General features: G+C 41.0%; 2 protein-coding genes across 2 annotated transcripts in view; both read right to left on the reverse strand.

Annotated features, from left to right (window-relative positions):
• The window catches only part of gcnt7 (glucosaminyl (N-acetyl) transferase family member 7), a 420025-nt gene that overhangs the window by 298746 nt on the left and 96533 nt on the right, over positions 1-24746 (reverse strand). The window lies entirely within an intron of this gene.
• spo11 (SPO11 initiator of meiotic double stranded breaks) overlaps positions 1-24746 on the reverse strand; it is a 52897-nt gene that overhangs the window by 4643 nt on the left and 23508 nt on the right. The window contains exons 7-13 of the mRNA XM_078236047.1: positions 20521-20629; positions 15612-15698; positions 13293-13329; positions 9993-10102; positions 4559-4658; positions 2954-2991; positions 1115-1191 (exon numbers count right to left, since the gene is read on the reverse strand). Of these exons, the coding sequence (XP_078092173.1) occupies positions 1115-1191; positions 2954-2991; positions 4559-4658; positions 9993-10102; positions 13293-13329; positions 15612-15698; positions 20521-20629 (558 nt within the window). The remainder of the gene's footprint in view (positions 1-1114; positions 1192-2953; positions 2992-4558; positions 4659-9992; positions 10103-13292; positions 13330-15611; positions 15699-20520; positions 20630-24746) is intronic.

Here is a 24746-nt window from a genome sequence, read left to right on the forward strand (position 1 = left end):
TCCCATGACAGGCATGATGGGAAAATTCCCCCCTGTGAGTGTTTTGCTCATTGCCCCCTACCAAGGACTTATTCTTGTTTATCTTTGCAAAGTTAAGCACTTCCTAGGTCTGTTCTAGGTCCTAGGACTGTTCTGTGTCTTACTCCCTTGGAGACTCTTGGCCATCCGACCCTGATGTCATGTTTACATCACCAATAACATCATTTTCTATTCACCATTCACAGAACATCTACTCCACTGGTAAATTGCTTTTTATGTTGATGTTAAATAATAAAATGATTGTAACTACCGAATGACTTTATTACGATTCAAATGAACAACACAGGGGCCAGAATTCTCTGACCTCGCCCGCGGGGATTCTCCAGTCCCGCTGCTGTGAATGGAGATTTGGCTGAGCACCAAATTCTCTGATCTCACTGGCCGCGGAAGCGGGGCGTGCAAGACAGGAGAATTCCGGCCGAAGTTTTTCATTTTAATAACAATTATTTTGTCTTGTGCCACTAGGATTCTGACAAAGCAGTATTCTGACAGGAGGGTCATCCTTCTAATGGAGATAAGGTTAGATTCCATAGAATCTCTACAGTGCAGCAGGAGGCCATTTGGCCCAGTGAGTCTGCAACGATTCTCCGAAGAGCATCTTACCCAGGCCTATCCAATTACCATACTATGGGCAATTTAACATGGCCAATCTCTCTAGCCTGTACATCTTTGGAGTGTGGCAGGAAACCAGAGCACCCATAGGAAACCCACGCAGACACAGGGAGAAGGTGCAAACTCCACACAGACAAAACCCAAGGCCGGAATCGAACCTGGGTCTCTGGCACTGTGAGGCAGCAGTGCTAACCACTGTGCCACCATGCCGCACTGTCTCTAAAAAAGACAGGCCGGAATTTTACTATCCCGCCCACCACAGGAATCAGAGCGGGTGAGGGTCAGACAATAGGAAGGTCTGTTGACCTCGGACGGGATTTAAGGTTTCGGGACAAGCAATGCCATAAAATCCCGCCCATAATTATTTAAAAACTCAGAATTCCAAACAAACTGTATAATCCTACAAAGAATAGTGGTTACTGTAGCAAAATAAGCAGGCATGATATTTAACCTCAGTACTAACCTTTGAATATCAGATGGAAGTAGACCTAACCAACCAATAATGGGAACAGTCAGACTGTGAGCATCAAAGGACATTGACTGATAACGGGAAGAGGAGGAAAGAGTATAAACATTTCTGTAACATTTGTCTCGAGTATACTTGGTTACATGAGGAAAAGTGCAGAAGGGCAGGTTAGGCAAGTGGGCAGAAAATCAGTTCCCAGGACAGGATTTACCCGCCTCTGAGCCCAACATGCTTCTGGCTGCAATCAGGTCTTCACCTTGCTTCGGGGGGTAGCAGCCTCAACTCCATCCACAACTCTGAGAGGTGAAAATACTGTGGGTGAGCATAGCCATTCAAGAGGTATATCGAGGAATGGCCTGACTCCCAATTCCCAACTCAAAAAGGACAATTCGCCACAATAAACCAGATAAGAAAAAGTGGGGAAAGGGCAAGGAGCTGGTAATAAATAGCTCCTGTTTAAGAGATAGGACCAGCACATGAATGACTGACAGACCTGCTTTTGTGCTGTGATTCTATGGATTCTCAGAGAGGGAATGAATCAGTCTGCATGTAATTTCTAATTTTCTGCTACGATGATCAAATGGGCTATAGTCCTACCTGGCAAGTGGAAATATCAGTGGGGGCCTGCCACACACCCGTCCTAGCACCATTAAATAATTGACCATTAATTGAACAGAGCTGGGACTCAACTCTCAGACACTGGGAGTCTCAGTTCAGGAAGCAGTTGGTCAGCCAGAGGCCAGCAGTGCCAATGGGAACATAGGAGGCTGAGAGGGGGTGTGTGGCATTGGATCCAGCTCATCAGGTGAGTCTGGGTTCTCTCCAGAGGCAAGCAGGCAGCCCCTGATGAGGATGGGGGGGCAGGGGTTGGAGGCAAGGGGATCGGGTTGGAGAGGAACCTGGGTAGGGATTACAGCATGGGCAGGGCCCTCTGATGATCCCAGCTGGCCCATTAACTTTTACAGATGCACCATAGAAAGCATTCTTTCTGGTTGTATCACAGCTTGGTATGGCTCCTGCTCTGCCCAAACCGCAAGGAACTACAAAAGGTCGTGAATGTAGCCCAATCCATCACTCAACCCAGTCTCCCATCCATTGGATCTGTCTACACTTCCCACTGTCTCGGCAAAGCAGCCAGCATAATTAAGGACCCCACACACCCTAGACCTTCTCTCTTCCACCTTCTTCCATCCGGAAAAAGATACAAAAGTCTGAGGTCACGTACCAACCGACTCAAGAACAGCTTTTTCCCTGCTGCCATCAGACTTTTGAATGGACTTACCTTGCATTAAGTTGATCTTTCTCTACACCCTAGCTATGACTGTAACACTACATTCTGCACTGTCTTGTTTCCTTTTCTACGAACGATATGCTTTGTCTGTATAGCGCGCAAGAAACGATACTTTTCACTGTATGATAATACATGTGACAATAATAAATCAAATCAAATTAAATCAAATCAAACATGGACCTTGCCCGACACTAGCATGTACAGGGAAAGCTGCAGGGCATGGCCGCTTGGCATTGCTGGCAGGATGGGGCTCTTCAATGGGCATTCATTGCCAATTGTTACATTAAGATCTTTTTGTACAAATTTCATTTTGGATGTAAAATTGTTTACTAACCAATTCAATTAGATTTCTTTGGGTACAAACAGCACATGAGAACAGGTTGAAAAAATACATTTTTCAGATACTGCAGATTTGCTGCTTTTGCAGCCACTTTGATGAATATTTCACTCAATATTTTCCTTAGTTGGACATAGTAGAGCTCAAATAAAAATGTACAAATATGGTGAAGTAGCACACTCGGCAGATTTCAAATAAACATACTTACCATTGACCCATATTTGTAGATGCACATGATTTCGATACCTGAAAGGAATAAAACTGAAGGAATAAAACGGATTAAATGCAAAGTGGGGGGCGGGGCACTATTTCCATCACCTACCCACCTGCACCAAAGTTTGACCAATAGCAGGTGAGGTACTGCTTGCCACTGGACCAATTGAAATCCCTATGAGATATTTAAGTGGTCAGTTCATGGTCACCTGAGGGGCTTCTCCTGCTACCACTGGGATTCTACCCTTGGAGGAGGAAGGCCGGTGCCAACTGTCCACCCTGCCTTGTTTTACTGGATGGGTTTGTGACGGGTCAAGGGGTGAGCTGCCTTCTCTTCAGGTCCTCTGCCCATTGGAGGCCACCCTCTGAGGTTTCACCTTCCGTAAACATGTCCACCACAAACCCCATGTCTCTGTCACCCTGGAAGCAGTAAGACCCCGGACTCATCTCTGCTCCAGGCTCCATCACAGCCAGTTTCCCTCAGGAACTTGCTGTATTCCCAGCAATGGCCACTGCTCCTGGTGATGGTGCTGCTAGGATCAGAGTAGACGGGCAGCACGGTGACATAGTGGTTAGCACTGCTGCCTCACAGTGCCAGGGACCCGGGTTCAATTCCGACCTCGGATCAGTGTGTGTGGAGCTTGCATGTTCTCCACATGTCTGCGTGGGTTTCCTCCGGGTGTTCCAGTTTCCTTCCACACTCCAAAGATGTGCAGGTTCGGTTGATTAGCCATGCCAAATTACCCTTGTGTCAGAGGGACTAGCTGGGTAAATGGTTGGGGTTGGGGGCAGATAGGGCCTGGGTGAGATTGTTGTCAGTACAGGCTCAGTGGGACAAGTGGCCTCCTTCTGCACTGTAGGGATTCTATGATTCTGGGTCTCAGAGATGAGACTTCCTCCCCGATGGGGAAAACATTCCTGGGAAATGCCTCAGAATGAAAGTATAGCGCTTTATTTCAGTCACATTTCCCTATCGTTTGCCTTTAGGATGAGATGTTAAACCTGCCCTCTCAGATGGATGTAAACGGTCCCATGGCACTACTTTGAAGACATGCATGGGAGTTTCCATGGTATTCTGACCAATATTTATTCCTCATTCATCATCACAAAAAATAGATTATCTGGACATTATAACACTGCTGTTTGTAGTAGTTTGTTGCGTGCAAATTGGCTGCTGCGTTCCTACAGCTCTGACTACACTTATTGGATGTAAAGCGCTTTTCAATTGTTCAGCATTCATGAAAAGTGCTAGAAAAGGCAAGCCTTTCTTTTCTCATCTATACAAAAAATAATTAGTTACCTGTTTTGCGTCTACAAGATTTCTTATAATCAGGGTCTTAAGACAAAATCAGATTTCACTGAGATATGCATATTACTTGTGCACATTATACTTGCTTTATCATTGACTATCTGCTGCAGAAGTGCCACGGGGCTAACATAGGTAATCATTAAATAGCTAAGCAGGTCAACCTTCCTTCCCCTAGCCTATCCATCATGACTCAGCGCCTTCAGGAGAGCAAGGCTACGATAAAGATTTGGAAAAAAATAAACAACTGAATTAAGTTGAGACTGGCATTATTTACTCGGAAACAGTAATTACCATGTGGGTCAGCATCCATAAGGGCAAAAACAGGGATGTGCAGCACATCCCATAGTTTGCGGACCATCAATCTGGTGTTTAGATCTGGTACTCCTTTACCCTGAAAGTCAGTCAAAATAATATGTGAAAAAGACAATAAAATATACAAATATATCTCACTGAGTGATTCGGCTAACTTCCTTACAAGCAATTTACTTGTCGTTATCTCTCTCTGGTCAATTTTATGATACACCACATTTTGCTCCTTTTGTTTCTGTTAAAACATTGAATGTCAATGGTGGGGATTGAAAGTCTATCCTACTTATTGTCCGTAGTGTCAGCATCAAGAGCCCCTATCATGTCCCATAGCTCAATAGTAAGATTTTCCCTGCATTGCAGAAAACACCAGAGTTAATTTAGCAAATTCGTATTTTCCCTCTTGGCGTTAGACTGAAGAACTATAGTGGCAAATTTGTGTTTTTTTTAATTCAGAGGATGTGGGTGTCATTGGCGGGGCCAGCATTTAAAGCTTTAAACCACCTTAGATGTGCTGCATCTGTTTTAAGCCCAAAATTTTAAACGATGTTCTGCTCACTGTTTTAGTCGAAGTGGAGAAGGGAGTAAAATGAGCTACTTGACCCATCTAATATTTCGTAGACGTATCTTTCCATGACAGTACTTGTTATGCATGTTGGGGGCGTAGCCCCTTTAAGAGAATGGGTCATGTGACCCAGGGTGTTGGGGTGAGCTGGACGGGAACTGTCCTGAGAGGGCAGTCGTCGTTTGGAGTGTGGAGCGAGTAGTCTGCAATAAAGATTTGTGTTCCCTGACACCTGGTGGAGTAGTTCTTGAGGAGACTCCTCGATACTCAGATGGTACTGATAGGAATGACCACCATACAGTTCCTGCTGGGACCACAAAATAAAGCTACAACACAAAACTATGTACGTGTAAAAACAAAATGCCACGGAGTTAAATGATCCCTGAATCAAGTCAAATTTCTGTAACTCTGATATGTCCAGTCTTGTACAATTAAGTAATTCAAGGCAGGCTGAGACTCCATAAACTAATGGTCTAAACCTGTATGTAAGTTCAAAAGATGGGATTGAAGTTTTTAACCAGCTAGAAATGATGAATGATTATTGCTGATTTCTTCTTAAGGAATCCATGTTTCCAAATGTCAGTCTCCAGCCAATTGGATTCAAAATATGACTGGGCATTAGATAGAGCAAAGGCTATGGCTGTAGTGCTGAAGACCTTGATTCAAGGACTAGCTGTGCCTCTGGCCAATCTTTTTCAGTATAGTTGCAACATTGGATTCCACCTGACATTATAGAAAATTGCCTAACTACATCCTGTCTAGAAAACTCTAATTTCAACAATTACCACCTTATTAGCTTACTTTCAATCATCAGCACTCCCAAAATACCCATTCATTGATGCTTAATTTGGGTTCCACCAGAATCACTTGATCCAAATATTTACACATGAGCTGAAGGAAGAGCGACTGCTCCTAACTCCAAGGCAGTGCCTAACCAACTGTGTCACAGAGCCCTACTAAAACTGAAGTCAATCATGATATGGAATTGGCAAATACATTTTAATTGATAATTTTGAGGTGTTATATTCTGGTAGGAAGTATAAGGTCACATAATGCTTGGATAATAAGAGTATAAATGAGGCAGAGCAAAGGGATCTAGGCATACAAATGCACAATCTCTAAAGTAAGACACAGGTTGATAAAGCCATTTGAAAAAACCACGCACTGAGTTTTATCTCCAGAGGGATGAAAGTGCATAGCAGAAAGTTAGGCTGGACCAGCCAGCTGGAGAGTCAGCAGTAACCCCACGTCAGCTATTCTACGCACTTCCTTTTTACAGAAAGCAGTGGAGGCTGGATCATTGAATTTATTCAAGGCAGAATTAGACAGATTTTTAATGAACAAGGAAGTCAAGGTATGGGAAGAAGAAATGACGTTGAAGCCACATCCAGGTCAGCCATGATCTCACTGAATGGCAGAGCAGGGCCAAAGGGCCACAAATGGCCTACTTCTGCTCCACTGTTCCTAGAAGCAGTAGCTCTATTGGCTGTTTGGAGGATTTCAATCTTTTGGACTGAGAGTCCTTAAAATTCATTGTAGTCTGCATTATATTGGCTGGCCCTCCATCTCAGCCAAGACCAATGCTGTTGTCTCATTCTGCTGGTTATTTGACAGCTCTACTGAAAGATGCAGAGATGTTCAATGGCCTGCCCTCAGATGGTTCTGATTGGCATACTGCAGAGGCAGTGCCTCAACACATTCACTGACCTTGCTCAGAACACAACTTTGTGAGTTACAAAGTCTGAATTCCTACCTCAAGCCAGTCTTGTTACAGACAGGCAGGTGTGAGATTGAACTTCGTCATCCTTTCCAGTCGGTCCATAAGCAATGGTGGCTTTGAATTATTTCTACAGTGAGTTGTAGCGCGTTTGCCCAAACCCAGAGTGTACTCCAAATCAAAAATAACACACACCCTCCCCACCATCCCTGTGTCCCCAAGAGGGTGTTTCCTTCATGGATGAGTTCCTGGTTGGAGACAGCAGCCGACAAAAAGTCCTTGAAATGAAGCACAATGCAGCATGATGGGCTTTCTGTGCTTAGATCACTGGGCAGGCTTTGATAAGAGATTTTAAAAATCAAGTAGGCTTCGGGAAGTTGAGAGATGATGGCTGGCTGCCTGGTTAGCCAGGCTGCTTGAATTCTTTCCAGTAGGTATTAAAACAGCAATCTGAGGGTTTCTCAGTTCTCAAAGGAATATGGGGATTTCAAAATGGTCACTCGAGTTATATGACCTTTTTTCTCCACAATGATTTCATATGGGATGTTGTGTCTGGACCGGCTTTGGTTTCAGGACTGCTAATTAGTTTTTGAAAGAGTTACTTTCCATATTGAAATGCTTGTGTCAGGAAACCACTGACTCCGCTGGAGGTGTAAGCTTATCAGAATGCAAATGATGTCCAATGGCCCCTCAATGGTCCCCTTTGAAATGGACCAGGCAGTCCATGGTGTGAGATGTTTGTTAACAACTCTGCAGGCATAATGAGTGTCAATCAGTCATTCTGCTGGTTTCATGATTATAATGTCCTTACAATTGTATGTGAGATTCCATGATGATGAGCAGAGTATTACGTTGTTCTTGTAATGCCTGTCGGTAGCTTCTAGAGCAAAAGGCCAATCCTGTGGGCATATGACTTCTGAGTTTTGACACATATAGTTTTGATTTCCTTTCATGTCATATTGACACAGCAATCTGCATCCAATGTCCTAGCATTCTGAGAACAATCAAAACATGCAATTGGAGCTTTGAGCTTCCACAGCATGTGTTTGTGTGACAATCACTTAGTAAAACAACATTACATGACAATCTGCTAGTCATGAGGTAAGCTCCCAACCTTATCCTCTCCCACTCCTTCGTTATCACTTGGTCCTTCAAAAATCTTGTGACTTCAAACAGAAGGGATAAGATTACTTTGGGTCATCATTCATGTATTGCTGCTTTTACTGACTGGATCTCACCCTTCCCTGCAAACACGTCAAAATTGCAAGTACACTGTGTGCTGTCACAGGGGGCCACGTTCTGGAGGGGCAGCCTTTTAGACACTGGGTCCTCCATTTTCTAAATCGCATCCATCCGTCACTCAACATGGCTGCTGAGTATAGCCATGCCTTACACAAGGTGGCCACTGGCAATCCCAGAAAGAGCTGCCGACCTTCAATGTGGAAGTGCTCCCACATCAATGTTGGAGATGAGGTTCAGCTGAACACCCTTAGATAGTTTATACAAGCAGATCGCTGAGCAATAGTAACAGAGCAGAAACCTTAGGGTGAAAGCAAGGAGGGCGTTGGATTATTTGCTGTGTGCTTTGTGGATTACAAGCACGACTGGACAACGAACTCACTTTGGAACCTGACCACGGACTGTATAAGAACCTGTATCTGTAACTCGAACCCTTTTTTCCATTTATACAGCCATGAACTTGCCTTCATGTGTGTTAATCAATAAATTCTTTATTGATTTGACTTGGTCTTCTAGTTGCCGACTTTGTGTCTCTGAACCCCACCTATATTGTTGCCCAACCTCTTGCAACATCACAACTGAAAGCTTCCGTCATGCATAACAATGTTGTTGGTTTTTCTTCAGCAGATGACTTCAGGCCTTTCCCCTAATGCCCTTCTACAACCTGGTATTTCTGCTAATGATAGTAAACTTTCTGGCTATTCCCTTACACACCTACAGTACTAAATAATTAAGTGGAGTGGAGCTGACTTTCCATCCAGTAGATTGCATTCCCACATTTGAGGATAATTGATGAATCCTTTGCTGATCTTCCCAAGCCAACTCAGGGGTTTAAACGGTTCATTACTACAGTTAACAGCTGGTCTGGCCTACAGATGACTCCCGGTTCACAACAATGTGATTGACTATTAAATGCCCTGGGTGGGCAATAAATTCTGGCCCAGCCAGTGACACCATGACATAGCATGAAGGAATAAAAGCAAATGCACATTCTCATATAATTCCAGGAAATAGTTAAATAAAGTGTTAGAGTCCTGGACCCAAACCCCAGGGTAAATGAGGTAGTCAGATTTGACCCCAACAATTTTTCTATTTTGACATAAATGTGAGGATGGGATGCTTCGCTCCATGAATAATTCTATTGAGAAATTAGAGATCTTTTACCAAAACAAGCTTTATTCAAAACAGTTTTAATATAACTCTGAACAAAATGAATCAACTTTTGACAGCTGAACAAGAGTTATAAAATGAAAGGAAGCAACTCTAATTGCTAACATCACTATTTCAGTTCCAAATAAGCAACATTCCTCTTAGACTTAATTGCCACTTTAAGCACAGTTAGCAAACCCAGGCATACTTGCTATAAATTGTGTTAACAGTCTTGAAGCTTTCAGGTTTTGATTTTCAGAGCAGCTTACAGACTTCTGTCTTTAAACATCCAGTCAGAAACTGAATAGAAAGCTGTTTCTCTGCTACAGACCTAGCTCCTCCCATTAATGACATTCTGACATGACTCTGCATACATAAACCCATCTCCATTCCTTTAATCAAAAAAAAACCCAGAGAACCTTTTCATCTATAAACAAAAATCCATTAGGTCTCTCCTAAATAAACATTACATGGCTATAATGAGTAATTATCCTACTTTCCCAGCATTTGAATTGCATTCCCACCAGACATACTGAGTACCTGTAAAAAAATTGAACTTTAAAACAGTTCCCTTAAACATAAGATATATCAATAGCACAGAATCATCAGAAAAGGACTAATGGGTGTACTTAAATAAATTCAAAAATATTAATTAACAATGTATTAACACTATGTGAGTGCTGAAACAATAATCACCATATTTACTGCAAAAATCAGCAACAGAAAAGCAGAAATATTCTGGCACTTACAGTTACAATAATGCACGGGAACAATTTGGTGCAAAAGTCATCATCCAATAACCTCTGGAAGGTGGCATCTTTTTCCACAACAAGCACAAATTTGGCAGCAGAATTTAAATCCAGAAAGTTAAGGCAAATTAACATACAAACCTAGAAGTCATTGTTGAGTGATATTGGTGTGGTGAACCACTGTTACTACAAGTATGTACCTGGACACACCCATGCTGGCCCGAGACTCCTCCCTTTCCACCTGGGACCCCTCCCTTTCCACCCAGAGTGGGGTATAAAGGTGATGGTCCCTCCTCCTTGCCTCAGTTCAGACCAGGTCAGCTACAAGCGTGTGCTCCTGTTCTCAGTGAATAAAAGCCTATTAGTTTTCTCTCACTCTCAGAAGTCTTCGCGTCGTAATTGATAGTGCATCAATTGGCAAAGGTGTGCGACTGCTGCTGTCCTCTATTGTAGCATTAATTCAATTAAAATTAACATGTCAACATCTTCATTACAATTGTGTGCAAAGCAATCAGTGGCAGGACTTTTTAGACTTTTTAGACGGCTCGGGTCACTGTCTGTGTGGAGTTTGCACATTCTCCTCGTGTCTGCGTGGGTTTCCTCCGGGTGCTCCGGTTTCCTCCCACAGTCCAAAGATGTGCGGGTTAGGTTGATTGGCCAGGTTAAAAATTGCCCCTTAGAGTCCTGGGATGTGTAGGTTAGAGGGATTAATGGGTAAATATGTAGGGATATGGGGATAGGGCCTGGGTGGGATTGTGGTCGGTGCAGACTCGATGGGCCGAATGGCCTCTCTCTGTGCTGTAGGGTTTCTAAGATTTCTAAGATACTGTACTAATGAGCTGTGCAGCTTCGATATTTATGTCCTGTGATTTGTAAATCTGTTTTTTCTTGGTTTTCCATCTCTGTTTATTCCTTTCCTTAATTCATTCCTTCTTTCTTTTACATTTCTTTGCTTCTTTGATTCCTTTTAAAATGAGTGGGTTAATGCCTTGGTCAAAACAATGGATGAAATAATTTAATCTGATAGATAGAAATGTAGGATTAATATTAAATTTACAAGAAAATGAAGTACATTGATATTACAACACACAATAAATCACCTAAAATGACATTACACTGATAATGATAAAGTTATTGTACTACAAACTTGGTACATTCGGTAATACAGTAAGTCCCTACTTATGTGATTGCATTCCTGATTGCGACTTTCAGTGAATCATAGCTCCCCATAGGAATCAATGTTAAAGTCAGAGTTATCTTCCTTCAACTAAATATAAAATACAATGCAGTATACAATTAAAAAATACATGAACCATATCCTGTACCGAAGATTGACTAGGCTCCATGTAGTGGCAGAAGTTGGGTAGTGCAGTTATCAGCTGAAGTCCAACTTCTACCTAGCCAGCAATGCCCACATCCTATTAATGAAAAAAGATAAATATGTATATTTTATCCTAATTCAGCAGCAAAGCCTTTTTGCTTAAAAAGAAAAGATTTGTTTATTTCATACCATTGCACTGGAAGTTACCGAATAAGAGAATTAGATAGTCATTAATACATACACACACAAGGATTAGCTGCAGAGCAAGATAAAATGATGCTTGTAAAAATTTAATCAATTCAGTGTCTATTGTTCAGTGCCGGCCTGTTATTTTCAGTTGTCTGAGGTGAAGATTTTGAGGTTGCAGCATTGTCTCTGCAGCTGCGAAGCCTTCCAATGTTGAATGGCCGGAGGTTGCTTTCACAGATAAGCTCAGGTTTACAGGAATGGAAAGAAGAATCCTTGCTTCACTTGTTCTTGCAGGTGCAGCACTTTCAAAACTGCCCAGTTACTTACAGCAGAACGATGCTTGCTATGGCTCCTGCCATGACCAAGACCGCAAGAAACCACAAAGGGTTGTGAACGTAGCCGAATCCATCATGCAAACCAGCTTCCCATCCATTGACACTGTCTACACTTCCCGCTGCCTTGGAAAAGCAGCCAGCATAATCAAGGACCCCTCGCACCTTGGATATACTCTCATCCAGCTTCTTATGTCGGGAAAAAGATACAAAAGTCTTGAAACACGTATCAACGACTCAAAAACAGCTTCTTCCCTGCTGTCATCAGACTTTTGAATGGTCCTTTCATATATTAAGATGATCTTTCTCTTCACCCTATCTGTAATTGCAACACTATATTCTGAACCTATCTTTTTCCCCTATGTACTTCATGAATAGCATGTTTTTCCTGTATAGTGTGCAAGAAACAATACTTTTCACTGTATCCCAGAACATGTGACAATAAATCAAATCAAATCATGGACTAATTCTTGATGCCTTTCTCTGATGTCTCCGTTGAGGAACAGTTTCTGGTCAAAGTGTCTCTCTCATGTTGTTTCTGGATGTTGCAGACAGTTTCCTGCCTTACAGCATGAAGCAAAGATGCCTGCTGTCATACTGCGTCACCATTCCTTCTCAGGCAAGTGATAATTTCATGCTAGTTTTGAATTCTTTTTAGCACATGCTATGTTCAAAAGGGCTGAGGCTTTTCACACTTTAAAGCCCTTATCAGTTACTGTCTATGTTCTTACAGGAAAACCATAAAGGCGATGGTTACACAGTGGCACAGTGGTTAGCACAGCTGCCTCACAGTGCCAGGGACACAGGTTCAATTCCCAGCTTGGGTCACTGTCTGTGTGGAGTCTGCATATTCTCCCCATGTATGTGTGGGGATTCCTCCGGGTGCTCAGGTTTCCTCCCACAGTCTGAAGGACATGCTGGCTAGGCGCATTGACCATGCTAAATTCTCCCTCAGTGTACCTCGGAGTGTGGCAACTAGGGGATTTTCACAGTAACTTCATTGCAGTGTTAATGCAAGCCTACTTGCGACACTATTAAATAAACTTTACAAACTTCAGAACTTGTTGAGCATCACTGAATTTCAACAGTTTTTTTATGTCTGAGAATGCATCCTGTTCTCCTTGTGAGGTAAGACAAAGATGGCTGAAATCCACAAGACCTCCTCAGAGATCTTTGACTTACAATTCATCTTTAAAAATGTAATAAACAAAATACTGTTAATGCTGGAACCTGAAACAAGAGCCAAATGGATTTGAAATGTTAACTCTGTTTTCTCTCCCTACAGATGCTGCTGGACCTGCTGAGTTTTTCCAGCATCCTCTGTTCTTGTCTAAAAATGTAACTTTTAAAACGGTTCTTCTAAAAATTGCACAATAACTGCACACCAAATTTAATATTAGCAGGTTATTTTCATTATTTAAGTTAAAATACACTTTTCCTGAAATTTTGAAAGGATACTTTTGATCCCATCCACATTGGACGGCACAAGAACTGCCTGTGGAATTAAAGGAAAAGGAACAGTTATTCATGCATCTTTTATGTTCCTGCATCTTCCTATGTTCCTGCACCATTACCTATACAAAGGCCAATATTAGTATGTTTTGAGATTGTGCTTAATCAAGTGGTTTTCTGAGGTCTGCGGCCATGAGTCTTTATCCCTAATTCCACCAGGGAATTAAGTTATCTCCCAGTGCTGCACACATTCTTTATGTGTCTTTGCGCAGTCATCATCTGTTTTAGTCACCTATTTCATATGAAATGGGACATAGTCTACACTGAATTTGCAGTCCAATGCTGCTGCAATGTAACTCAATGTCATTGACAAAGTTCATCACAAAGTGGAATTGGAGGATTTGACTGCCAGGCAGTCCACAAACATGGACTCTTTATCCAAGAGCTTTCACAGTATTGGATCGAAGTAAAATCATAAAATCCCCAAGACCGCTGAGTACATATGAGATAGAGGCCAAATCATCTTACAATCAGGACATTTTGATTATTCTGTAAAGGAAGTGACCCATTTAATGAAGAAATTGAGGTATTAATTAAATTAATAAAGTAAAATATAAATGCTAGGGTGGCGCAGTGGTTAGCACTGCTGCCTCACAGCACCAGGGACCTAAGTTCGATTCCAGCCTCGAGTCACTGTCCATGTGGAGTCTGCACATTCTCCCCGCGTCCATGTGGCTTTCCTCCGGGTGCTCCGGTTTCCTCCCACACTCCAAAGATGTGCGGGTTAGGTGGATTGGCCATGCTAAATTGCCCCTTCGTGTCAGGGGGATTAGCAAGGATTAGCATATGTGGGGTAATGGAGATAGGGCCTGGGTGCGATTGTTGTCGGGGCAAACTCGATGGGTGGAATGGCCTCCTTCTGCACCGTAGGGATTCTATAAACTTCTATGAACACATTATGCAGCATTTAAACTAGTGCCAAGAAGCTAGTTAACACAGACGCACTCATTAAAAAAAACATTGAATGCCTTACTGGTGGGAGAAAGCCAAACACCTGTACGAAACCAGGTGCACATAATTCTCAAGGATTCACATATAGTTAAAAATACTGATAAGGTTTACATTTTAAAAATGTTTTTGTGGAAAACAATGAAAAATGCCAGCTTGCACAGTGAGCCACACACACAAGGTCCATGTGTTAAAAAAGCCAATACACAGATATACAGCCACACATAGGTCAAGCATCATTAGGATACAAGAAGTTGGGTTCAGAGAGAATTCCCCTTAAATGTTGAGACAAAGGTACTCATGCTACCAAGAAATTATATGGGATTGTGAGTATAATCCTCTTCAATTCAATATTTGTTTGAATATCCAAATTGTTTCTTAAGGTGGATTTGTATGTTATTTTAAAATAGAACTGCCATGTTATAACTATCTTTAATTACCACCAATTCTATGATACAGCATTCATTACTATAATGTAATCTATAATTGATTTTTCTAATAAATATTCATATGCAAGAATAAAAGAGTTATAGTCTCACACTTACATCCCCACAAGCCCACTTATCAATAACAATATCCTAAAATTCTTAAGTTAAGATTCTATATGCCGATTTCTATGATTTCTTCTATGATTGATAAATGTAAGGAGAGTTTTCTCTGTTATAATATACCTGTAGATATATCTACGCTGAGACAATTTTGCTGGTTTGAAAACTCCTAGAGGGGGGAGGAGATTTTACTTCTGGACCCAATTTATTGCTGGTAAAGCTGACTAAGTTCCTTTTGTGATCTAATCTCTGAGTTGAGGTGTTAAGCTAACAATAAGTTTGACTGGGTATGGTTATTTTGCCGGAAGGTAAAGATAGTAAAACCAATGACAATTTGCTATTGTTCTTATGATTATTTTTGATGGTTATTAAAGAAATTGTAAAGGCATCAGAGCTAATTACATGGAAATAAAACAATTTGAATATTCTTTGTTTTCTATTTAGCACCAGAGTTGGCCTAGATTCTAGTTTCATATCCCTTATTGTCATTAAGACAATTATACAGCACATCATACTTTTGTAACATAACAATTCCTACAATAATACTGCAGAATAATTAACTATTGTTTAATAGGCCTATATAATCCCTAAACATTTTTATATGTGATATTTGTACACTTGGATATCACAACTACACACGGCAGCAGATCCTTTCCTGACCATCATTTCTATATTTTCATATGCTTATTTCTTGTTTCTCTATCCCTTGTGTTTTTTGCTGATAAAAGCTTGAAGACTAATTTGGTAGGATCTTAACCCTGGTACATACAGTAGAATTGCAAGCGCAGTTCACTCGATTGCCATCTTCCTCAGTGTAGCATAGATCACCCACAATGCAGCCTTTAGAGGTAGACAGCTAAAAAAGAGAAAAAAACTTCTAACTTTTTCTGAAATAATTACATTTATATAGCACCTGCCATGATCTCAGAATGTCCCAAAACGGTTTAGAATCAACAAGTACATTTGAAACATGGTCAGTCATATAATGTAGGAATAATGACAGCTGAAGTGTAATTATTTCTTTTGTTTTTACGGTTTGAAGTAGGATTATTGGCTATTTGGCTCCTCGAGCCTGCTCTGCCATTCAATAGGTTCATGGCTGATCTGATGTTCCTCACATCCACTTTGTTGCCCTTTCCCCTTATCCCTTGATTCCCTTACTGATCAAAAATCGATCTATCTCAGCCTTAAATATACACAATATGTGTCCCCACAGCTGTGACAAGGATTTCTAAAGATTCACAACCCTCTGAGAGAAGAAATTCACCTTTTCAGTCTTAAATTGGTGCCCCTTTACTCTGAGACTGTGCCCTCTGGTTCTAGACCTTGAGGGAAACATCTTCTCAGCATTTACTTTCTCAAGCCCCTTAAGAATCCTATGTGTTTCAGTGAGATCACCTCTCATTCTTCCAAATTCCAAAGAGCAGAGTCCCAACCTGTTTAACCTTTGCTCATATGACAATCCCTCTAGTGTGCTAGCTTTCTGCATTTTCTGCACAAGTACCCCAGGTCCCTTTGTGTTGTAGCTTTCTGCTGTTTTTCTCCATTTAAATAATATTCTTCTTTTGTTCTCTCTTTCAAAATGAATAACTTCACATTTTCCCACATTATACTCCATTTGTCAACTTTTTCCCACTAACTTAATCTATCAGAATCTCTTTGTAAAATGTTTGTACCTCTCTTGCAATTTGCCTTTCCACCTATTTTTGTGTCGTGTGCAAATTTGGCTACAGTATATTTGCTTCTTTCCTCCAAGTCATTAATATAGATCAGGGGCCTCCAAACTTTTCAGTATGAGGGCCACATCGTATATTTTACACATTTTCGGGGGCCAAAGAAAAAAAATTAGTTTTATAAATGAATGAATGAAATTTAAATGAATGAATAAGTTTTATTTGGATCATCTTTGTAATCAGCATGATATGATTCAGAACAAAAGAGAAATGTGACAATTACAAAGAAACAATGCTGTGCTTACACTGAGAAATGATATATAATGAGTAAAAATGTCAAACATTAGCAAATGCTCTGACAAAATAATCAATTACTTAACTGCAGATGAGAAAAGCAGGCTATTCATTTTTAAATTAATTTTATTTACTGAAATTTTACCAAATGTTTACTTGAAATGAGAATTTGCCCCATTTTGTGGTGCACAATAAGAAAAATAAACACACCCCAAGAAAGAACTTCAGTAAAACAAAGCAAAGAAATTCAAAATAAACTCGAACCATTAATAAAGGTCGAACAAAAATAAATTCAGTCTGCACCTTTCTACACAATTCTGGCAATTGGAGTTTTCAATCGAAACCAACAAATAATGAAGTTTTGTACAAGATTAATGGGAATGATGGAACTGCTTTTTTAATTACAAAATATTGCTGAACTGAGGTTTCAAGCTTGAGGAGCCAATTATTAGAATGGACTTCAAATGCTCATCAGATAAATTTGCTCGATATTTGGACTTGACATACTTCATTTTTGAAAATGTTTGTTCACACAGGTACGTTGTACCAAAAACTGATCCAATCCACAAGCAAATCGCTTCAAATTTGGAAACTGCTCAGGCTGCAATGATTTATAAAATTGGATCAGATTTCCTTCTTTGTACCTGTCATTCAGCATGTCATCTGATTGGAGATCAATAATTTCCATTTGAAACTGACTTGGGAGTGTTTCAACATTGCAGCCAAGTGGATTTTGAAACAGCTTTATTTCATCTGTGTTTCCATCAAGATCAGAAGATCGTTCCTGAAATTGTTTTTGCAAGTCCTTAATGATTTCTGTTGCAAATGAAGAAGGAAATTCTGCTTCACTTTCTTCATGAAATTTTTCACAACATGGAAAATGAACCAAGTTATGAACTTTCAGCTGTCCTTGAAATACCATCAGTTTTGCCCTGAATGCCTTGACATGCGCGAATAGATCACAAATCAAATTTGTTTCACCTTGCAACTTCAGATTCAATTGATTCATATGGCCTGTCACGTCTGCAAAAAGTGTCAATTTCCAAAGCCAGTCAGTGTTTGATAAAAATTGTTCGGGTCGATTCTTCTCTGTGAGAAAGGAATCAATTTCCTCTCTGAGCTGAAAGAACCGTGATAGAACCTTTCCACAACTAAGCCATCAAACTGCTGTATAATAAGGCAAGTCACCAAACTCAAAATCAGTTTCTTTCAGAAAATCATGAAACTGGCGATGATTAAGCCCGTGAGATCGAATGAAATTCACTGTTGAAACAACAGGTTTCAGAACGCAAGACATATCCACATATTTTCCGCACAATGCTTGTTGATGGATAATGCAATGCAGAAACATGGGCTTTGAGAATCCACCAACCTCACAAGCTTTTGTGATTTGTCCAACCAAACCTTTCTTCACCCCAGACATGTTCTTTCCTCCATCAATTGTCACGCATTGCAGTTTATTCCACTCCAGGTTATATTCTAACACAGTTTTTTGCAATTCTTTGAAGATGTCTTCTCCAGTTACTGTGCTGTGCATGCTATGCACTGATGCTAATTCTTGTGTCACATTAAATTCACTGTTGACGCCACGGATGAATACTAGGAGTTGTGATGTGTCACACACATCAGTCGATTCATCAAGTGCGAGAGAATACAACTGAAAATTTCTTGCTTTGTCTGCAATTTGATGAAATATATTGCTTCCTATATCCTCAATTCTACGAGCAACAGTATTTGGCGCAAGACTGATGATTTTGAACAGATTTGCTTTTTCTGGGCATAACTCTTTTACTGCTTCCATTATACACTCTTTGATGAGATCTCCATCGGTGAATAGCTTTCCTCTTTTAGCCAACACATAAATAAGCTAGTTTGTAACTGGCCCTGGTTAAAGCTTCATTTTCAGTTATCTTCTGCGTAAAAAAAGCTTGTTGGAAAAACAACCCGCGTTGCATTGATTCAAATTTTTCCGAACGCTGTGTTCCTGTGAATTGGGAATAACTTGGTTCATGTTTGGTCTCATAGTGCCGACGTACATTGTACTCCTTCAAAACCGCAACAGTTTTGATGCATATGACACACAAGGCTTTATCACCTGCTTGTACAAATAAGTACTTTACACCCCATTCTTCATTAAACAGGCGGCACTCACTGTCCACTTTTATTTCTTTTTTCCTTCCATAACTGAATTGGTCTGAATTGCCGCCATCATTGTCATTGTTCTCGCTCATTTCAGACAGATGGAGCTTACGGATTGGATAAAGCAGCTGTCACTCAGTCAATGCAGAGCGGCAATTGGATAACAGATGTCTCAATTGCTGATTCGTTTAATGAACTGTCAGTCACAGGATGGCAGCTCTGATTGGACAATAGGCCGGTAAAGAGGGCGGGGATTCCCATGGGTCCATCAGACACCGCGCGGAGCGGCAGCAAATGTCCGGCCTGTGGCTTCCGTCCCTGCGTCCGGATCCTGAGTCAGCGGCAGGGTTCCAGACGCGGGAGTGTTTTCGGCAGCGGGAATCCCATCCCGCCCCACTGGCTGCGGGCCAGATGTAGCCCGCTGTGGGCCGGATGTGGCCCGTGAGCCGTAGTTTGGAGACCCCTGATATACATTATGAACAGTTGCGGTTCCAGCATTGATCCCTGGGGAACCCCACTGGTTACAGGTCACCAACCTGAAAAAGAACCCCTTATCTCCACTCGCAATTTCCTGCCCATTATACTACCTCCAACACCATGGACTCTTAACTTATGACCTAAGATTTTGTGAAGTACCTTGTTGAACGCCTTCTGGAAGTCCAAATGCAACACATCAGCTGGTTCCCCTCTATTCACTCTGGTTGAGACTTCCTTGAAAACCTCTAATAAATTAGTCAGACATGATTTCCTTATCATGAAGTCATGCTGACTTTGCTTGATTAGATGATGATATTTTTTCAAATGTGATGCTATTACCACCTTAATAACTGATTCCAACATTTTTCCAATAATAGATTTAGGCTAATCAGCATATGCTTAACTGCATTTTGCCTCCCTCCTTTTTTGAATAGGATTGTCACACTGGCAGTTTCCAATCCTCTGGTACTTTTCCAGAATCCAAGGATTTTTGGAAAATTACAACCAATGCATCCACTATCTCTGTAGCTACTTTTTTTAGGATGCTAGGATGCAAGCCATCAGGGCCAGGGAACTTATCTGCCTTTAGTCCCATTAGTTTGTCTAAAATTACTTCTCCAGTACTACTTCCTCCCCTGTATTCTTCGGTATAATGGGATGTTCGACACAGTATCTGCCACAGTAAAGACTGATGTAAAATATTTGTTTAATTCATTTGCCATTTCCTTGTTCCGCATATCTATCTCCCCGGAATCATTTTCTAAGGGGTCTATGTTCACTTTGACCTCTCTCTTCCTTTTTATATATTTAAAGAACCTCTTGTTGTCAGTTTTTTTATTCCTCGCTTGTTTGCCCTCGGAGTTTATTTTCTCTCTTTCTTATCCTTTTAGTCCTCCTTTGCGGGATACTAAACTTATTCCAGTCTTCAGGGCTATCAATGCAATGCAGGGCAGTACCTTGGAGATGTATATAGTTATGACTTGTTAATGAACAGTTTATGTTCAACCATAAAAGCCTCCAGACCTTGTTGTGAGATAGCAAACAACTTAACAACATTATGTTTCCAGGAACATTTTACGTGCAGTAAGTACTTACTATGTTAAGACATCTGCGTGGGACTTTTAACATGCAGCATATATCATTGATAATGCCATCCAGAATTATCTGTGAGCCAAACAACTGTGTTTCATTGTAATACAGGTCTCTGAAATAAAAATCACCATAATAATAATATAGGCTTGATGCACTGGTAGCATCATAAACTTCTTTACCAAAGATATATTCCCCGGTTTTTCAAGGTGGTGCCAGAGGACAGGCAAATTTCAAATGTGACTTGTTCAGTAAAGGGTGCAAGGATAAACCCAGAGAACTACAGGCCAATCAGTGGAACCCAGGTGGTGGGAAAGCTCTTAGATTAAGAGTCACTTTGACAAGTGTAGATGAATTAAGAAAAGCCAGCACAAATCTGTTAACAACAAATTGTGTTTAACTAATTTTATTGAGTTTTTTGATAAAAACCAGAGAGTTAATAGGGGTAATGCAGTTGATGTGATGTATATGGAATTCCAAACATGTTTGATAAACTTCGATAATGGGCTTGCCAGTCAAGTTGAAGCCCATCTACGTAGTGTCAGCATAGATACAAAGTTGGTTGAGCAACAGAAAGGTGAGTAATGGTGAAGGAAGATATACAGTAGGGTCAGTTATTGGACAACTACGCTTGATTATATGACTAGTTCAGACTTGGGCGTGGAGGCATAATTTCAAAATTTGCAGATGACACAAAACTTGCAAGTATGGTGAACTATATGGAGGATAGTGAAAGATTTCAAGAGGACAGATTAGTGGACAGACTCTTTGCAGATGTAATTTAATGCAGATAATAAGCACGGAGGGATATCTTTTGGTTGGAAGAATGAAGAGGGAGAATATAAGCTAAAGAGTACAATTCTAAGTGGTGGAGGGGTGGGGGGATGGGGTGGGGGAGGTGTTGCAGGAAGAGAGTGAAGTGTAGGCCAAAATACATAAATTGTTTAAGGTACCAGGGCAGGTTGAGAAAGTAGTCACAAATGTTGGGTTTTAGAGGCATAGAGCACAAAAATAAGAAAGTTACGATGAATCTTTACAGAACATTGGTTCGGTCTCAACTGGAGTATTGTGTCCAATTATGGGCACTGATAAATGTAAAGGGCTTTAGAGAGGGTGCAGAAAAGATTCACATGAATGATTCCAGGGATGAGTAACTTCAGTTATGTGGATAGACTGGAAACCTGGAGTTTTTAATAAAGGTTATCAAGATCATTTGTGTTATAGACAACGTAGATAGTGGGAACTATTCTTATTGGTAGAAGAATTGAGAACCAAAGGACACAGATTTAAGGTGATTGACAGAAGAACAAAAAGAAACCTGAGAAAATAAACTTTTTACTGGTTATAATCTGTCTGAGAGGATGGTGGAGGCATTGTCATGGCTTTCAAAAGAGAACTGGACCAGCATCTGAAGAGAAAAAATTGCAGACAAAAGAATGGGTAAGTGAGAATAACTAAATTATTCGTGCAGAAAGCTGGCATGATTTCAACTGGACAAATAGTTTCTTTTCTTTTGTAACCATTCTGTGAATTTCAGGTGCGCATATCTTCCTGAAAGTAAGCTTGTGAAATCAAGCCAAACTTAGTCACGCAGAATCCCTGATGTCCAGATTTTAAAAGCCAAAGTTTAGTGTGAGGACTGTTAATCTAAACTGTGTAATTTTGGCGGCACTAAGTAAGAATCTTTCTTTGTTAAGGTGATGCATTAATATCCATTGGAATCTTGCTGCCGTTCACACCGGGGGAATCTTCGGGTCCCGCAGGCGGCACACAGCCGCTGCGGCTTCCCAGTGCGAGGGGTGCCTTCAACAGGAAACCCCGTTGACAACAACAGGACCATAAGATTCCGCCACCAGCGAGAGTCTCACCACCTCCTGCCGCCACGAAACACGCTGCAGAGAGGGAGAAAAACCCCGCCCGTAGTATATTGCAACCACAGCACCTGCAGAGCATTTCCAGTATTTTTTGTTTTATTTACAGCCACAGCACACTCTGTCATACCGAGGTAGGCTGTGGGTTTTATGTCCATTAACTTCCAGATACTGGTTTCCTAAACTCAGCCATGTAAATTGTGGGGTTAACTATTCTAGTTGGACATATTCCAGCAGGTTTCATTTCATGACCTCTCACATCCAACCATCCTGCATCACCATTGCTCACCCAACACGTTCATCTAGCGACACAGCACCTTCCCATGCCAACTTGTAAGAAAATTGATTTTCTCTTACCCAATAAATACAATGGTCCTTCTTTCTCCATCATCAATATTTTTATAATTGATAAACCGAATGTTCAAGAATGTTCCTGAAGGACAATCCTAAAGAGTTTGCCAAATCCTAAAGGCTAGCTGTGGGAAGATTTATCAAACATAGTGGTTCAGGTAGAAACAATTTCCATCTAGTATGTCTAATGTCTAACCAGTACTTAGCACTGGAAAGGATACTACTCTGCATTCCTAAGAGCTACCAATGTAAATCGAAAGCTGACTTCTCCTTAGAACTGCTGTGTCTGGTCTGGGAAGGGAAAGTAATTACATCAGATATACTCTGACAAGTCTTTTTTAAGTACCTCCCCCATCTCAACAAGGACTGCTCCAGATATAACTATATAGTTGTATAGATATAGCTATCTACAACTGAGATAGTTATAACACCTCACCACTGTTCCAAATAAGATCAACCACCTTAGCAAACCAGAGGGTAAACCTATGTGACTCAGTGTTACATCAAGCAATATTGAACCACCAGGTGATAATGCTCTCATCACCCCTAACTCTTGCTCATTACTTCGCAAAAATATTACCTTTGATGCACCATATGGATGAGAAAAACTCCGAAAAATTCAGTTAACAGATTTACTTTGTCATGAAATGCCTTTTTCTTTGTACCCATTAACATTTCGAACTTCTGATCTTGGTTAGAAATAGCAGAGAAAATCTTCCTGCTGTGCTGTTACTACACACAGAGACAGCAAGAAATCATTCCCCAGAAATCCAGAATAGAAATGAAGTAAAATTCACTTCATACAAATGCCAGGCAATGATCACCTCTATCAGAAGAGAATCTACCCATCTAGCCTTGACATTCAGTGGTATTACCAGCACCGAATCCCCCACTATCAACATTCTGGAGATTACTAATGAGCATTGGAACAGTCATATAAATACTGTGACTACAAAAACAGGTCAGAGGCTGGGAATCCTGGAGTGAATAACCCAAAAGTCTATCCACCATCTATAAAGCACAAGTCAGAAGTCTCTCCATTTGCCTGGATGAGTGCAACTCCAACAACACTTAAAAAAACTCAACACCATTCAGGACAAAAGCAGCCTTCTTGTTTGGCACCCCATCCACCACCTTAAACATTCAATCCCTCCACCACTGGAGCGAAGTGGTACAGTGTGTAACATCTATAAGATGCACTGCAGCAACTCACCTCTGGAAGCACCTTCCAAAGCCACAACCTCTACCACCAAAATGGCCAAGGGGAACAGATGCATTGGAACACTACCACCTGTAAGTTCCCCTGCAAGTCACACACCATCCTGACTTGGACCTATACCGCTATTTGTTCAGTCATGATGGGTTAAACATCCATCAGGAGGAACCCTCTCCTGATCAGCACCATGGGTATAAGGAGACCAAGTGGACTGCAGCGGCTCATGGACGCTCCCCACCACCTTTTCAAGGGTAATTAAGGAGGGACAATAAATGTTGGCACAGCCAGCAATAAATAAAAATAGGGAATAATATTGCATTAGCACATGAGAAACCTGATATTACACAACACAAAGCAATTTTCCTCATCAAAAGCCCAACATTTACTTCCAACACCCACATGGCAATCAATTCGCCAAACCTCTTCAACAGCTCCCAAATCTGTGGCGTCCACCACTTAGAAAGGCATGGACAGCACGTGCATGGGAACGTGATCACTTCCAAATGCCAGTTGAATTCGCTATGTAGAAACACAGTGGGAGCACCTTTGCCACATGGACTGCAGGAATTCAAGAAGATGGCTCACCATCATCTTGGGAAATAAATGGGAGGCCTTGCTAGTGGCGCATACACAAATAAAACAGAAATGTAGAGTAAATCTGTGCAGAGTTGAATTAGATGTATCCAATGATCAAATTCCTGTGTGAGTTACATGACTGAAATTGTTCAGCCGTCTATACAAATCGCGCATAGAGGAATTTGCATTTCACAGATGGAGTTTTTTGAGTGATATTG

Source organism: Mustelus asterias, chromosome 20 (genome assembly GCF_964213995.1).
Source record: "Mustelus asterias chromosome 20, sMusAst1.hap1.1, whole genome shotgun sequence".
In the NCBI taxonomy this organism is placed as follows: Eukaryota; Metazoa; Chordata; class Chondrichthyes; order Carcharhiniformes; family Triakidae; genus Mustelus; species Mustelus asterias.